At 35.8% G+C, this 17534-nt stretch overlaps 1 protein-coding gene across 1 annotated transcript in view; it reads right to left on the bottom strand.

Annotated features, from left to right (window-relative positions):
• Positions 1-1654: 1654 nt before the first annotated feature.
• Positions 1655-17534, bottom strand: part of FAM135A (family with sequence similarity 135 member A) — a gene marked incomplete at both ends in the record, with an annotated part of 72097 nt that continues 56217 nt past the window's right edge. Inside the window, 4 exons of the mRNA XM_081998223.1 lie at positions 1655-1860; positions 2558-2671; positions 12731-12841; positions 14375-14526. Coding sequence (XP_081854349.1) covers positions 1655-1860; positions 2558-2671; positions 12731-12841; positions 14375-14526 — 583 coding nt within the window. The remainder of the gene's footprint in view (positions 1861-2557; positions 2672-12730; positions 12842-14374; positions 14527-17534) is intronic.

Below are 17534 nucleotides of genomic sequence, written 5' to 3'. Positions count from 1 at the left end.
AAAATACTGTTACACAAAAGACAGTTGAGATGTCAGAACTTAATTTAAATATTTACAACACACTAGCACCACCATAATGTAAAAAAATTATTAATAAAAGTAATAAAAGTAGGCATTATCACAGTTGGAATGTATTTCAGATATTTTTGTGTCATAAGGACTTGCCTAACACAACTCTAACAAAATACTCCTTTAAGTGTGCATATTGCCAAAGTGTAGGGGGTCATCTTAAACTTGTAAGCTACAGAGAAAAAAAAAAATACAAAGAATGTATTAACAAACCAAATGCAAAAGCACTTCATTATAAACTATTATTGCTATATTCATTTAAAATAATACAAAATTATTAATAATATACAAAAAAGCCTCCCCAGAATTTTGGTGATTAGCAGAACATTTCAGTTTCTTTAATTGCTTCCATTAGAGTAATTTCTTCATTTTATTAACACCAGATGCAATTACACAATGCTAAAAATAAACATGCATTATACAACAAATTTATATTTTTCAAAAAATGTTCATTACAATTAGTGAATGCACATGTAACTCCCCCCCCCCTTCAGTGAATATTGTTTGAAACAGAGAAAAGGGAAGGAAGGAGAAACCAAACTCAATGCTATTCAGCACCAGTAGAAAGTCAGTAGACCTTTAACATTCCTGTATATCAAAAACATTTTATCTGTGTCACTAAACAGGTAAAGTTTACAATATTGTCCCATTTGGAGGTGTATTGATTTATATTTACAATATTTTGTAGTCAATAAAACATTTTAACAATATTTAAAAATCGCTTAAATTCATAAAAGTATTGCAGAACTTTATAACATTTACTTATTTTACGTACATACAAGGAAGTCCATGTAAAACTGTCCGTGTTCATCTGAAGAACTGACAGAATAAGGAGCAATTTTAATACAGTTTGCAAAACCCCAATTATTTGAAGGCAGCTATCATTAAACATTCAAAAATCCTTAGTTGCCATTTGCTTCTGAAAACTGAAGTTCCAGTAATAAAATTGAGTATGTAAACTAACATGTTTTTGAGATCGGCAGAAAATATTCCCACAGGCATAACATATTTAACAGTGATGACAACGATTTTGTAGAAAACTGTTAAGCCATAGTGATATCTGAACAGACAACTCGGTAATGGTCTCTGCGAGACCCACAGATATAGTAATTTTCAAATATCCAGTATTTTAGCAGCTCATCGTGTTTCCAGTTAAACTTCCTACAGTGCTAAAATACAACTGAATGCGTAAGACCTTATTAGAATTTTAAAATCCAATTTATTTTGGCATCGAAAGCCCCTTGTAAAATGTAGCCACGTAACATTGACTTCTGTAGTCTAAGAACCAATAATAAACGAACCAAAAGAACACACTGTGCTTTAATCTCCAAATAATTAGGTACCCAAAATTAAGAAAAAGTAATAGAAAAGTAAAAAGAACAAAATAAAAAAAATATTGCACAGCCACATTACCTAGAAAGTAAAGTTGATGTTAAAAAGCCCTAAGTGTGGATGATATAAATTATCTTCCATATAAAAAGTATAAATATCTCTTAAAATACAGCTGCAGCTATACTTTAATACCACACATTATTTGATTCATCTGTTAATGAGGTAATAACCAAGTCTCTTACAATGCTTTTCTCTACTGAAAATATTTTAGGGCAGCAACAAGAAAGAATTTTTCTAAAAATATTTCTGAATCAAGAACAGCAATGTGTGCAGCTCTCCCTATGAGAGAATCTGCTGTATTGGGTAATGCATTAATTACATTATAACGAACCAAATTACATTCCTTATTTTGAAGAACTGGCAGAAGCAGGTTCTGGATCATTTCAGCATAAATTGGTCCTGTAGAGGAAAAGAAAAGTTGTACTGTGTGAATCACCAGAAACAACTACAGTTCTTTGACCTTGAACTCAAAATGAATACATTCCAGAATAAGACACAATGATACGTGTCATGCTGTTGTTCTGTTAAGATAGAATAGACAGGAAGTTTAATTTACTGAGAAATCTTGGAAAAATAATCTTAAACTATGCATGGCAGTATTTGTACATTTATAGTGAGAATATGCTCATCATTGTTCATTTCTTACACCATGTAGAAGGTATTTATTTGCCAATATATAATGCTAGAACACACTTGTGCTAGGATGTCTCAACAGTCTACGCAACAACCAACCATCACTGAAAATGAGAGAACTACCTTTTCTTTCAGCGCTAGTATTTAGCCTCAATTAAATACAGCCCATGTGCTAGACACTACAACTTGATGTCCTCAAAAATCAAAGCTATTTGTCCTTAAGTGTATAAGCTCGATATTTATTCAAGCCTCGTCTCCTCCTGCATGTCATAGAACAGGATGGATCCAGAAAGCAATTCAGCTCCCACATGGATTTTCTCTCTCCACTACTACAAAGTAAGCTCAGAGTGTCTAAACACATAATAGGGGTGCCTCAGTTAAGCACCCAGAATTGAATGGGATGAACCTGAGACCTATGAGGTTTAACCTGAGTGGTCTGTTTATTTTGTAGGATATTTATTACCTGATTGTTTGTCCTTTAAAGCTGTTTTACACATCTCAATGCGAGCGGAGTGATAAGGAACATAACGATCCTGCAGAGAGCCTACTAACACAATGTTTTTGAAGTAATGAAGACCTACAGGAAAAGAGAAAAAGCTATCTGTTATAACAAATCCCTCAACAATTACTACAGAATAATCAAGCATTTTACAACTGAAATTTGTCAGCAATTTATTACAAGATCTTGCACAAAAAGGCAGAAAAATCAATTACAATAGGCAGAGCTACAGAATAACTAAATGTTGGGTACTCGCCTTTCCTCTTGTACATATTTTAATACATACGGGCGTGACCCAATTGTGATGTTTCCCATTTAAGCAGAGTATGGTTCAAACATTTGTCTTGCTTCTTAGGAACAAAGTGGTCAGTTTCTGGTGATGTAAGGGAGTAAAGCCTCCGCATTGCTTAAAGAAACCTCAAGACGTATGGTGCCTTGCCTTCACTGATGTTTCATTGAACAGCGCAGCTGCATCAGGGCTAATGCCTAGCACCAACGTGTACATGATACAGCCCACCTAGTGCAGGTGCCTCTGTTGGGCACTGCCTCGCTATAAGGTTTGGCCAGCTCGAGCACTGGTGTGGGGTCCACCCAACACAACTCCCCAAATATAATTAAACCTTTATAATTAAACGCAGACTTCCTATTTCTTGGACAAGCACTCCAATGGTAAGATGATGCAAAGGTAGGAACCCCCAGTAATGATGGAGTTACAGTCCTCAAGACATTTAATTGTTATGTTTTCTCTAAAAAGCTTCAGCGTATTTCCGGTGCTGCCCATCTGCTTTAGGCCAAATACAATGGAGCACTTTAGGAAAACAGGTTGCCTTGCCTTAGAACAGCCTCTTCTGACTATGATGGCCATCCACAGTTAAATACAAAGGCAACTGTTAGGCAAAACTAGAAAATACTCAAACAGTTTAGGCATACGTTAAGGTAAGCTATACTGAAAAACAGCCAGCCTGAATGGCTCTCTAGGAATCTCCTAGGCATTAGGTGCTTACATCTTATCACTGGTAGATTTGACCCAGCTCCATTTGCACCGGTGCTAATGAGTTTTGCACTGCTATTGCCCTGCTTTTGATTTCCGGAGAATAATGCTCAGATCCTGTAACTGTTAGTTTTTAATTTACAGAATGTACTTAGTCTATTCTGAGAATTATAGAAATACTGCAAATAAAGTCATTCTTCAAAGGTGCTTCTTGGAATCTGCAGCAAACATTTTCTGTGTTAAGCTCCATGAATCAAACTTTTCTTTCATTAAAAAAAAATAGATCTGATTCTCTAGGAAAAAGAAATTATTTGATATCTCCTTTTCAGAAGCTATACTGCCAGGACAAAGTTCTGGATTATAGTTTCCCTGTTTTGGTCAGACTGAATATATACTAAGTATTAATACATATCTGTTCCTAAAGCCATCAATGAAGCCCAAATCGAAAAATCTTTCACTTTTTCAGATGTTATTTCCTAATTTTCTATATTTTGTACACTCCATGTGATGAAGACTACATCACCAAACCAAGTTTGTTACAGAAACAACACTGAACAACTTTAGCATGTTAAAAAGTAAATGTATCTTCCCAGATTTCACAGAAAGTTGAAAAAAATAATTCTGTAAATCTAAAAAAAACCATACAGAAAATGCAGCCAAACTAGATCCTGGTTCCTGTCCTCTTCAAATATGAAATCTGTTTGGTTTTGTGGGTTTTTTTTTTTTTTTTTTTTTTTTTTGCCTCTGCCTACTGAAAAACAACAGTCTCAAAAGATCAGCTAAATCAGTGAAGTCTTTTATTTGACATCTGATGAAAAATGACTGCAGCAAATCTTACATGAAGATGCAGATGCCAGTTCCAAAACTTTGTACTGAGTTGAAAAGAATGCATTTGGAATAAATCAAGGGCAGGAATTCTCTGCAGGCTAATCTCTAATAGTTTTGTAAATTCCTTGGGAATCTATCTATCTTATATTAAGTTTTTTTGATATGCACTCTCCCTAGAGAAATATCCATTAGCATTCATGTAAAAGGTACAAAGAAGGGGACTGCCTAGATCTTTTAATCAACCTGAAGAAGGAAGAGATATCCTCGCGACTCTTTAGAGAAACGTCAGTCTACATCAATCAACATTTAAATAGACTCTCTTTATCCTCACATGTGATATACAAACAAAAACCCCCACCCCAAAACACAGGCTTAGGACATGCAGAAGCTCTGAAGCAACTTATCACCATCTTTCATTTACGGAGCAGTAAAAACTGGCCCACCAGTCATCTTTACATGTTGTTCTTTCACTTCCTAAACTTTAAATATATTCTGCCTTTAATTAAATTAAACATTCAGGAATAAATTGTGAACAAGACGACAGCTCAGTTAATTCCTATGATCCACATCTTTTGTTTTCCAATACCACACACAACACAAGATCTGTCATGCATACTGTATTAAAAAAAATCCCAAACGTAAAATTATTTGAAGTAATTAATGAACCACTTTTTCTTGTGCAGCAAAATTTTCAGCTGTTGAATTAAGAAACTAACCCCAAAATCTAATTAGGCCAACATTTCAAGATTGCTGCAGTTAGGCAAAAATGCTGGAAGATTAAAACCTAATTCTATCATAAAAAAATATATTTGCACTCATCACATCACATCATCTACTGAACAGATCACACATTTTTGCAAAGTGCTATAAAAAACACCGAGTTTGTCATTAGCTAGAAAGTATTGACTAAATTTTTCAACAGTATTTGAGACAGCTTGGAAAAGAACAATCCAAGTGAAAGATCACTGCTGAAATAACAAGCTTTGTCCCATGTAACAGTATGTTCTCTCCTGTAGTAATGAACCTTTACTGGGCTTTCCAAATCTTTATGACGATCCTTATCACCTCATGGAACTTCAGTCTCTGTCAAAGTGAATTTAAGCATACACAGAGAGCACAATTTCTATCATTTAACCATCATGCCACCCAAGTCCATCAGTGAATTAGTCATTATTGAATTAACAATATCTATAAATTCATGAACAATTTTTCCAAATAATAAGGTCAAGTGGAAAAATCTGTCTGGAACAGCAAGTATAGAGACCTGGTAACTCATAACTATCTGCAATCACAGAAGAATAGTTTCATATACATTCGGGCACACTTAACATCTGATTCTGGTGCCCTCTAGCTATAGCCAACATCTAAGTAGGGAATGGGAAATAGAGCCACTGGTACAATGGGCTGCTGATATCCTCTGAGACATGTATGACAAAAAGGATGACAAAATTCCATACTACCACCCTTTAATCAATTCAAAACAAGGCTTCAGTTATTTGCACTGGACAATATTCATTGTGGATACCACAGAGTTCTTGAGCATAATCAAATCAAAATCATGATAGGCTTAAAAAAAAAAAAAAGTACAACAATCTGATTCCATTAAGTAAAAAGGAATTCCTTTTTAATTCCTAAAAAAATTAAGTAAAAAAACTTCCATTTTCCTTAGGAATATACTAATCACAGAACCCTAGAATAGAGTAATTTATGTTGGAAGGGGCCTTTGGAGATAATCTGATCCTACCCACTTGCTCAAAGCAGGACAACTTTGATGTTAGATCAGGTAGCTCAGGGTCATACCTGGTTGCTTTGACTTGAAGGAAATGTCTCAGTTTTGTCAAGGTACAATACTCCCAACATCTTCTACAATTCTGTCCATTTATATACTTGTGTAGAAAGAAGGATCTAGAAGCTTTGCCAAAAATGCAGTCTGGAAATAGGGACTTCAAAAATTATGCCCTGGGAGGCAGTCATCTCCTGCAGCTGGTCTTCTGCACTGCTTTGTGAAGTTAACTCATCATACACAGAACTAGAATAGTGCCCCAAAAATTCAAGCATTGAGATCTTGAGTCAACTAAGGTCTCAGATTAAGATGCCATGATACAGATGCAAGGAAGCTTGGACTTTCAGCTGCAGCCCCACAAGAAGACTGATTATGGAGCTAGATTTACATCAACTCAAGAGTTTCATGTCAGCTCAAATTCTGCCTTTAAGGTTTTCCTTTAAAGAACTTGGCTCCAGATGCTGTAGAACCCATCAGGTTCTTCCAACACTGTTGGAACAGAGTTACTGAGGGCTGGGAAGTCCCGCCTCTTAGCAGAACTGATTACATTAGTCTCCATGCCATGCTACCGATAGGGATGCTATTTCAATTCTAGTCTCATCCTCATCACGAGCTACAACAGGCACCCCCACAAGAGCTGAAATGCTTTTCCCTCCACACAGCCAAACAGCAACACTTAAGCTAAGTTGACACCCTGTACTTAACAGACATCTCGAAGAAGAAAACATGCCAACCATGCTTATTCACTGATCTGTTAAGATGAACATAAATGAAAACCAAACGAACACCTCTTCCTCCTTTTCAGAGACTAAGAAAATGCACATTTTTAAAAGGGGGAGATAAAGCAATAAAGAAGCACATCAGAATTCCGCTGATCAAGACTTCTGGAAGTACTAAGACATATGAATCTAAGCCTACCTATGTACGTACAAATACATCCTGGAAGAGATTGCGGCTGCACAGTCACATTTGTGAACCCTGTGGCATAAGAGGAACAGAACTGTAAAGCTAACCCATTGGTATTAAGAATTTCTCAACCGTCATAACACCCATTTTCAAGACAGTTTACTTTGGACTAGGTCTAGTCTGGTCCTGTGGATGCAACGTGCATCGGCTGCTAAAGCCGATTCATTGTGTTCTGAAGTAAACAGGGATCATGAAGAGATTTGCTTCTGAATGCACTCCTGAGTGCTAATGTGGGCATATTCTACAGCTAAGAAATGGGACTTAAAAGAAGTTCAGAACTAAATCTGAGGTAGAAAAACTTACAGGTCCAAAGTTTGTTGCAGAAAGCACTCCTGCCAGTGAGAGAACAATTCATAACTAGGACAGAAAACAGCATTTTGAGGTTTGCTTTACAGAAGCCAGTCTCAGCAGGCCATGGTTCTGACACTCATTATAGAAGAATGTGTTCTGTCTGAAGTTTTGGAGTCAGTCTACTCGCCAAGTCACTTGCTGCTGATTTCCAATAATACTTAACTCATTCCCAGTTATCACTTTAAGGACAGGTCTGCATAATTGTCATTTTGTAAGCTGTATGGCAAATACCAACTGTTCAGTTACAAAAAGTACTAATTTTTGTAAAGTGGACAGACTGTACTACCGTCTAAAAGCCAAGCTATTAGAAAATAGAGGATTATATATTTTTGTTTTTTTCTGTCTAAAAAAAATCTTCTTCTTAACCACTTAATTTCAAAAATTTAAACTCTTATTTTCTGTTGACTCCATAATACTACAACATGAAACACTATTTACATATAATGCAGAAATTTTAATGTATTTTTTCATCTGTGCAACTACAGTTGTGTTTGTACTGAACATGTCTCTTCATAGCTGGCAACCTAGTGTAATTTCTTGTCCCAGTATGACATTAACAATCCAAGACCCCCAGAAATTACCAGACAGACTGTGGCTGCTGCTGACATGACAAGCAGATTTCCAAGAGATTATTCTCAAAGAACATAATTCTAAACATTATCACTATGAAGAAGCAACATGAGAAAACAAAATTTTCCACTGGGTTAAAGATGGTATAAATCCCTCAACTGCCAACATATAGTGACCAGTGCTTGAAGTAACTTAAAATTCAAAAAATAGCATAAACTTTAACTCTCTTAATTTTGAATAGATAATCCTATTACCGTTTGTTCCTTATAAACAAATAAGGCCAGATTTTGCTCCTTATCAGCAATTAGCAATGACGATAATTCTAAGAGAGAAAATAGCTCTAACTTACTAGAATTTTGAATGGTCAAGTCCAGAAAGAAAACATCCAGATTTTTTTTTTTTTTAAAGCAACAATCCAGTCAGAAATGGCAAATATTTAAGTCTCGATTTCTTCCCTCTACCTGCTATTATTCTCAAAAATAAAGATTTATTTTCATAGGGTAACCTATTACGTGGCCTGAAAAATTATTTTGTTTTCAGAGTTTTTAAACTTGATGACAATGTGTAAGTGGGCTTTCTAAGGGTGCTTTAACAAGTTAACTTTTTAAGGTCACTCTTTCTGCTTTAACAAACTTGATAGCTGGGCAATGAGAGAGTTGTACTTGACTTCTATTAAAATATTCTACACCTGTAATACTCCATTAAGTGCATAAAAGCAAAATTGGTTGACAGACAAAGCACATACAATGCTATAGAAAAACACAGACTTAGAAAAGCAGACGCTTCATCATCATAATCACTTGTCATTTGCTGTAATTTATTGAATCCATCATTTCAAAAGGCATTTCCAATTTTGAGAATCAATTCCTATTTATACACCAGAAACAGATAAAGAGATAAGTTATCTGTCATTCTGCCTTGACAAATTAATTGAAAATGAAACTGAAATGTTCACAGAGTTCACTTGCTAAATGAGAGCTAACTATATCTCCAATACTAGATCTGAGAAAATTCTGGAAAACAAAACTCTTATTCAGATATACTTCTGAAAGAACATTCCAATGAACACACTCTAAATCACAGAGATCCATGTTTTGGTGAACGTATGCCCTTTTAATTTAATTACTAACAACGTTAGTGACGACAACAACTTCGTAACACAAGTTTTGTCACTTAGATGAATCACTGTTCCAGCATATAGTTATATTTACCAGGTACAACATAACACATTAAGCAATTTACACCAAGTTTTCTGGCAAATAACAAAATTGAGTTGGTACCAGCTATTTTTAAAACAGACAAACAAAAAATAATCAGATCATGACTAATGATAATAAACATCTACTGCTTGAGTATGAACCATGTATATGTCACATTTTCATCTTTTATCTCAAAACCAGATAATTATAGAATCATAGACTCACAAAATAGTTTGGGTTGGAAGGGACCTTTAAAGGACACCTTCAACTAGATCAGTTTGCTCAGAGCCCCGTCAACCTGACCTTGAATGTTGCCAGGGGTGGGTCATCTACCACCTCTCTGGGCAACCTCTGCCAGTGTTTCACCAATTCTCTTTATCAGTCAATTATCATTCACTCCTATCAAAGTATGAAATACAATATACAAATAGCAGCACTGTAACAATTGTAACCGTTAGGAAAACCTATTTGTTTCTTACTGGTTGCTTTAAAAAAACATCCCATCAAAAGATTTTTACAGTAAAGGAAAACTGAGGTAGAGAACTCACAATTCTTTTTGCAGTGTCACATACAAATATGCTTCGCCTGGTAGAATATTTTGTAAGCCCGCAGAACTAAAGCATTAATACTCCTTCCAGAACAGATTCTTTTGTGAGAGATCTCTGGGAAGAGAAAGAGTTCAAAAATTTTGGGAGTGGCAGAGAAGCTAACTGGTGCTGCTTCTGACTCTGAGATCCAAGAGCCTGAGATGATGTCCAGCTATGAAGCCCAAACTGGACCCAAACTTGGAGGAAAATGCAAGATTGGTAAAAATGTTTGTCATAGATTCTCCTAGATGTGTTGCTGTGATAGAAGCAGCACTGAAAAGGAGTTATCAGAAATGCGTTCATGATTGCAAAATTTCTGGATTGAAAAATAAACTGCTCCAGGATTCAAAACAGAGAACAGATACGAGCAAAAATCTCTTTGTTCCTGAATGGCATTAAGCATGAGTACTTACTGGAGCTTCTTTTAAAGGGTGGAAGATGAGAGGCTCAATGGTACTTTACAATGATCAACAGAAAGTAGGAACTTCATCCATTTTGGGGGTTAAGCAATAAGACGATGTGTTTAACACTTATGTTCTCTGGCAAATTTGAGAACTAGAGCCACAAACCACCATAAAACGTGGCTGAGACCTAGACCCTCAACACATCACCTGCTGGATCCACAGCCACTTTTAGGGATGATCCGGAAACCAACTATACCACAGCAGGGTTGAAATAGTAGCAACTTTTGCTGCCTTAGGGATTTTCCCAGCTGCAAAACCGGCATCTGAAGAAGACGCCACATTAAGCATCAACAGATTTTTCTGCATCTCAGACTCCTATTTTCCTATAGGATTAGAAAAATAAACAGGAGTTGCAAAATCAGGGCTATTTTTCTCAACAGTGTTGTCAATCTCTTGAATGTAGCCCGGGATAAAGTGGTTTCCAGAAACACTTCTGTTTAGAATCCCTATAGAGAACAGCATGCAAATTCTCTGGATTGAAAAATCTGAAGAGAAACTGTACAGTTAGGGGAATCTCAAACTCCTTTCCATCTGGCATTTGAGAGTCAAGCCAATACTGCATGCCCACTGAATGAACAGAGAGATGGCAGGACAGAAGCATGCCTTGTACGGATGTGAAGAGTTAAAGACACCAACACCTACAGTGTACATCCAGTATATTAACTCACCCCTCAAAGGCTTTCTTCTTTCTCTTTTAGGGAAGGGTAAAGCTTGCGTTCTTTTCCCCTTAAACAAATTTATTCAACTTTCACATCTCTTTCTCCTTCTCCCCCAACCTTTCCTTCTCCCTCACACCAAGCTCACTGAAGGACCCAGAAACAAGTGTATGAGGCTGTGGCCATCTCTTCAGTAAGAAGGTAGAAAAAGGGAAGAGAGCCCTAAGACTTTGAGGCTCCTTCTGCAACTTATGGGGAATAAAGTCTGAAACACATGTCACGACTCTTAAAACAATGCTATTCAGGTCTTTCAAAAAGCCTGTCATATAGAGGCTTCATGCCATATGAAAATATGTCGTGTTTCTAGAATAGAAAACTATACTCAAGTAACAGTGTCTCTAGTCATGTTGAGATGTACACACATAAAACCAAGGAATACCAAATTGTTTAAAGCCAACTGATTAATTAATCTGATTATCTCTGTAACACAGGTCCCACAGTCTTACCCAGCATCCACTGTGTAACTTCTCACAAGCTCATAACTTCTGTTTAGGATCAAATATTTATTTTCAAAAGATTGCAAAGCTAGATTGAGAGCACTTCAGTCAAGGGTGGTCGGTTGTTTCAATAATTTTTAACTTCGCAGTTCATCTTTAAATACCAGTTCAGCCTTAAATATCACCTTATCAGCAAGAAAAATCACTTTGTGATAGTCGATTTTGAACAGAAAGAGAAAAAAAAAAATCCCAAGTTTTTCTAAAATCAGTGTTTGATCAACATTCATATCTCATCTGTGATTTTTCTTCTTGTTCCTTATTCTTTTCTGCTTCTTCAAAGTCCTTTAAGTTTTACATTCGAACATCTCAAGAGCTAGATGCCAGTCTTTTCCTGCCTGTACTTTTGTACTGCTTTGCTCTCAACTAAATCTCAGCTGTGACACCCTACAAACACTTTGTCAGCAAAACATGCCTAGATTTTTTCACAAAACACCATGACCATCTCTGGCTCCACAACTGCTTGGCTGACACACATTTAGAAATACCTGCCAGATGAATCCTCAATAACTTTAAAATGCTTAATTAAAATTAACCCCCAAGTGGCACATTATTCGCAGGCAAAACTGGGTCTCAGCCAATACCTGAAATAAGAATATTTGAACCAGAGAAAATTGTATGAATGACATCGTATGAATAATCTAACATGGTTTTTAGGTATTATACTAAATACAACTTCTCTTTTCTTTATCAAAATGAGTTTTTGTTTTCCTTGATCATCTTAATGAGGTAAAAAAGACTACTTCGCAAAAACTTTAAGGAATAATTTTACATTTATAGAATAGATAAGAAAGACAGATTACAGAAACAGGTAATCCTAAATGAAGGTACCTGACTCATCACACTGAAATCACTAGCTTCAGTGGCTCAAGAGGGAGTTGACATATATATATACACACCTATCTGTCTATCTCTGTCTGTCTGTCTGTCTGTCTCTCTCTCTCTAAGTATAGTGGCTGCACTCAGAACTTCTGCTCATTACTTAGGAAGGAAAGTCTCAAACCAATGGTACACCTCCGCAAGAAAAATGGTTTACTGTTTACTTGAAGAATATGGGACTAAAGCTAAAGTAACTCTTAAATAAACTGAAACAAGAGCTTGATGGAAACAAATTTTTTTTTTTTAGGTTTCCTATTCACATTTATATACAGTGGCCTTTAAAAGATAGTAAGTATTAACAAAGCTTACCTGCTTTTTTACTAAGTTTGTATAAGAATGTTTGTCGTGGATCTGAATGGTCTCGACACGTCAATTGCAATAAAGAACCAGACTTCTTCCACTTCTGCATAAACCACAGTCCTGCATTGTTAAGTACAACATGAGTATAGATCCACAATAAAGTATGAAAACTAATTAAACATAAGTATGTAAAGTCCATATATTTAGCTCTTCAGATGTTAGTTTTATTCTTCCCGCCAGCACTGTCAAAGCCAGAAATTTTTCTTCATGTTCTTTCCTATCTATATATAATAAAGCATGAAGATCATTATTTCCACTAATGTACATGCCTTTCTAGAAAAAAGTAACTATACTTACAAAAAGTGAAATACATTAGTAAGGTAGCCATAAGGCAATATACAAACTCTATTTCAATAATTTACAGAATATTAGAAGATTATTGTATGAGAAGGACATTTGGTATAGTCTTCAACTATAAAAGAGATTAAATACTCCAGAAATCCTTATTTTTTCAGTGAATATATTCTGGATTATACTTCGAGAGCTTTAACCTTACTTAATTGAAAGTCATTTGCTGGTAATTATATAAATAGGCAAACAGCCTTGCCTCTTTGCATCCTGGAAAACTGCAACTTTTAAAGCAAAATAATGCTAACACTTTGAGGTGATTTGGGTGAGATTCAGTTACAGATTAAAATACTTGAAAGAAACTGCCCACAGATATACTAGGTTAAAAGCCCAGTAGATGCCCATAGTGAATTATACCGCAGATGTCTTAATCCTGAAGCAGACCTCACTGGTAGTGTATTGAGGGCTATAAATGGTACCATTTCAACCAAATTCAAAAGAGCTCTCATGTTCCCTCTGCTCCTATAAACTCCAATAACTCCAGTTAGCCAGCAATTCCTGTCCACATCTCTTAAGCTCAACACATGCAAGTTAAAAGTTTTTCCTCCCCATTTTTATATGAAACAAAATAATAAAACAATCCATAAATAAACTGGCACTAAAAAAAGTAATTAATGACTTTTGGAGTGTTTTTAAAGAGTTTAATAAGCATGTTTTTATTTAGTGCAAATAAGTGTAAATAATTTTGGGTTTAGGCTCTGCAAGGTAGATGGTAATCTCAGAAACAAATTTTCATTTAAACATTTGATACTACCTGAAAATATTTTCTAACATGTATTTCAAAAGCCAGCAGTTTCTACAAGTTTTCCTAGAGCTACGTTTAATCCTTAGAAAAACAGACATTCATAAGGTACAGACACATCTGCTGAAACACTGTAAGGCTGGAAGACATTCTTCACAGAGAAAAGATACTACCAGTAGTTCAAAATTATTTTAACGCATTTTATCTACTTGTTTTGCAGATTAAGTATATTAAAATTCAGTTTATAATAAATTGAGCTCAACATATTAAAACTGGAGTTTCTGTATGGTGTAAGAGAAAACCTGAATCAAACATACTGGAACACACTTATGTCAAGCATCTCTTCCATATCCTTCTATTGATACTTTATTTTTATAACCCTTCTCTCTTCTTATGACAATGAAGCATATACTTTCTCATAATCAAAGTAACGCAGAAATTGCACCCCACAGGAAACTCGTAAGTGCATTTCAAAGACAAAATCTCTGAAAATAAGACTTTACCGGTATTAACAAGAGCACTGCTGTTGTAGAGGGTACCAAGATGTGGTCCAGAGAGAGACAGGAAGGTATGAAGTTTGTTGAGGTAATATTTAAATCGAGGTCTCGTGAGGACTGAACGGATTATTAAATTACCCAGTGAGTGTCCAATAAAGCTGTTTAAAAAAAAAAAAACAGTATAACATAGAATTTGATGGCAATCTTTTTTTTTTCTTTTAAACAGAGAAAAGTAAAACTGGTATTGTAAAATGCTAGAAGAGCACAGGAAAAAAAAAATAATGAAAAGTTCCCATTCAGAAGCCTGTATTTTAGGTCGTGCAGAAAACATAGCTTGTCCATAATCTCCCAAGCTGCACAAACTCATTACAAACATGTTCTGAGCTCCTCCAGAATTATTTTATACATCGTTTTTGAAAAGCTAGTGAAAACAAACTATCCTTCCACCAGCATCTCCCATCCAAAATCAGTATTATTTCCTGGTGTATTTCCCTTAGCACCAAGTATTCACAAAATATTTTATGAGATGTGCATGACTGAATAAATCACTACTTTGGCATGTGATGGCATTCAACATGATAAATGCATGTGAGCTACTGAAACAACCTAGTGGAGAAGGATTCCAAAAGTACTCCTGTAACAGGGAAAACCATTACCTACCTGAATCTGATTATTTTAAAGTAGAAGCAAAATCTCAAATCTTAGCAATTTGGACCAAAAGAAGTGATTATTAGCTTGAGTGAGGCAACTGAAGAATATCCCTGCTAGGAGAATATGACATTTAGTTGTTTCCCTGGTTAAGGAAGTTAGGGGAAAGATGGATGGAACTCTTTAGCTTCATGTATCTAAAAATAATTAGAACGTAATCTGAGATGCCTACTGTCATACCCACAAGTCTGTATAAAGCATTTCTTTAGAAGAGACACTACGAAATAAAGAAATTTTATTTATTACACAGTTAGGCTTACAGATCCCTGCTGAGGTAAGGACTACACCATCCTAGACACTGACTTAAAGAGGATATGGTGGAGACAAGACTCAGAACTACAATGAAAAAGTGCCTTCCTGTTTTATAAACGTCATCTCAGGACATATAGAGAGCAGACAACCATCCAAAAATACATAGTAGAGCTATTGTGGCTGGACTGTATACCTGCCACAACATTACACCCAGAAGATCACCCTTCCCTTTTGCTCTGTATCACTACATTCGTCAACAAAAATAGCTAAAACAAAGCTACCAGTAATAGCTGTGCAAACTATAGTGCTAAAAAAATTACGTGGCTGTTTAATTGCTTCCCAAGCGAGAATTACTGACTCTGAAAATCCCAATTTAAAACTAAATGAAAAAATTTAAACATTAGGTTCCAGAATGGCAGGGCCACCCCTGAACTCCTAAACTCTGACATAATATACATTTCTATGACAGAACAGGCTATTTGTTCCTTACCAATACACAGCTTAAGCATATATGTATATTCTTCCCATTCGCTTTTACTAGATTTTCAAAATTGCTGCAGTATCAGAAATTCTTTGCGGCAGCTTGCTATGTTTGCCTACCTAATTTAGAAATGAAAGATAGGTACCTCTGTGCTGTCAGCACAACAGCAGTGTATCTGCAAAACAAAATACTGAGCTGCTGACTCTTGAATACTAAAATGTAAAACCATTCTCTCAGAGTAGATCATAAAGCCCATAGAGGAAAAACAAAGCCATAAATTTCTTTAGGAACAAGAAAATGTCCACAGAAGTTGAGTGAGTTTATCCTGATGATGATCTGCATCACGTAATTGCTCTTGAGTAAAAGAGACTATTTTCTAAAGAGCTGAATATTAGGAGAGATGTTCTCTTGACAGTTCTCTTGACAGTTCATCTACTATTTACTACATGTCATAGAGAGATAAGAAATTCTTCTATTGTACCACAACAAAAGACAATTTTGTCACTGGAAAAAACCCGTGATCCATCAATCAATCCTAGCATCCTCAAGAATATGGACATACCTGAACCAAAACTTCAGAAACAAGAATGATCCATTTGAGGAAAAAAGGGTGCTCACAATTAGCTATGTGAATTAAAGATTAAACACTTGTTCTTAATTTGTAAAGACTCAGAAAAATAAGAAAGGTTACAGTAATATATTGTGTTCAAATTCAGATGTGTAGGTGAACACATAGTAAGCCTTTAACATTATCTTCTGATAGAGAAAGGTTTAAGGATTTGCTCAAATCCAAAAGGAAAAGGGAGGTAAAGGAAACCCCTTCAAAAAGTGCTTTGAAAGTGTACGACAAAAATGTAACCCATCCTACTCCTTGTTTCAGACACCTGAAATGTGTGGGATGCTCTCCAATGCATTTCAGAACAGTAGGTGGCAATATTACCATCTTTTGTATACAAGATATCATTAACTCAACACACACTGAAGTTATTAGAACTTTACTGTGGTATTTATTTGCAGTTTATGCCACAAGTCTACCAATACTGGAAAATTAGACACAGTAAAACCTCATTATTCTGTGCTAACAAATGAAAATTCCTGCCCTACTATATAAATTCATGGAAGGAAAAAAAAAAAAAAAATCTATCAAAACCCATAAGCAAAAAGGTGCTGAAACAATGAACTCTCTGACTGAGCAGTTTGACTTGCTTCAAAGCTGCATTAGCTGTGAAGGTGGCACCGGTATCAGTGGGTAACTGGTCCAGGTGATCTCCAGAGGCCCCCTCAACCTAAAGTATTTTGTGATTCCTTTTTACCAAACCGCTGTTTCACAAGACAAATTGCTGTTGGTTTCAATCAAGCTTCCAGTTCATGCTTGCTACACACTTGTAGTGAGCACAAAGATTTTGTCTGGAGATCAACACACATGTTAGGTAGTGTATTGGAGCAATAACTGATACTAGCTTTGGCAGTACCAAAAATGTTGCTTCACTGAAGTTGACAGTATAGTATGGCTGAGAGTTCTGACGGTACAAGGAATGCCTTTTCTTATCTCAGTATAAAAATGTAGCCCCATAAACAGGATTTTGCCATTACTTGAAGGAATGAGGCTTTGCATTGACCTGACAGTGCAGAATCTTAGAACTTCTCATGACTTGCCTTGGTCTGAGCTGATTTTAGTTTGTTTTAGCTGTGACAACAATCGCCTGGCAGTGAAATAACATGTCA

This window comes from Phaethon aethereus, assembly GCF_964289735.1.
Source record: "Phaethon aethereus genome assembly, chromosome: 3".
In the NCBI taxonomy this organism is placed as follows: domain Eukaryota; kingdom Metazoa; phylum Chordata; class Aves; order Phaethontiformes; family Phaethontidae; genus Phaethon; species Phaethon aethereus.
This window is presented reverse-complemented; position numbering and strand designations above follow the sequence as displayed.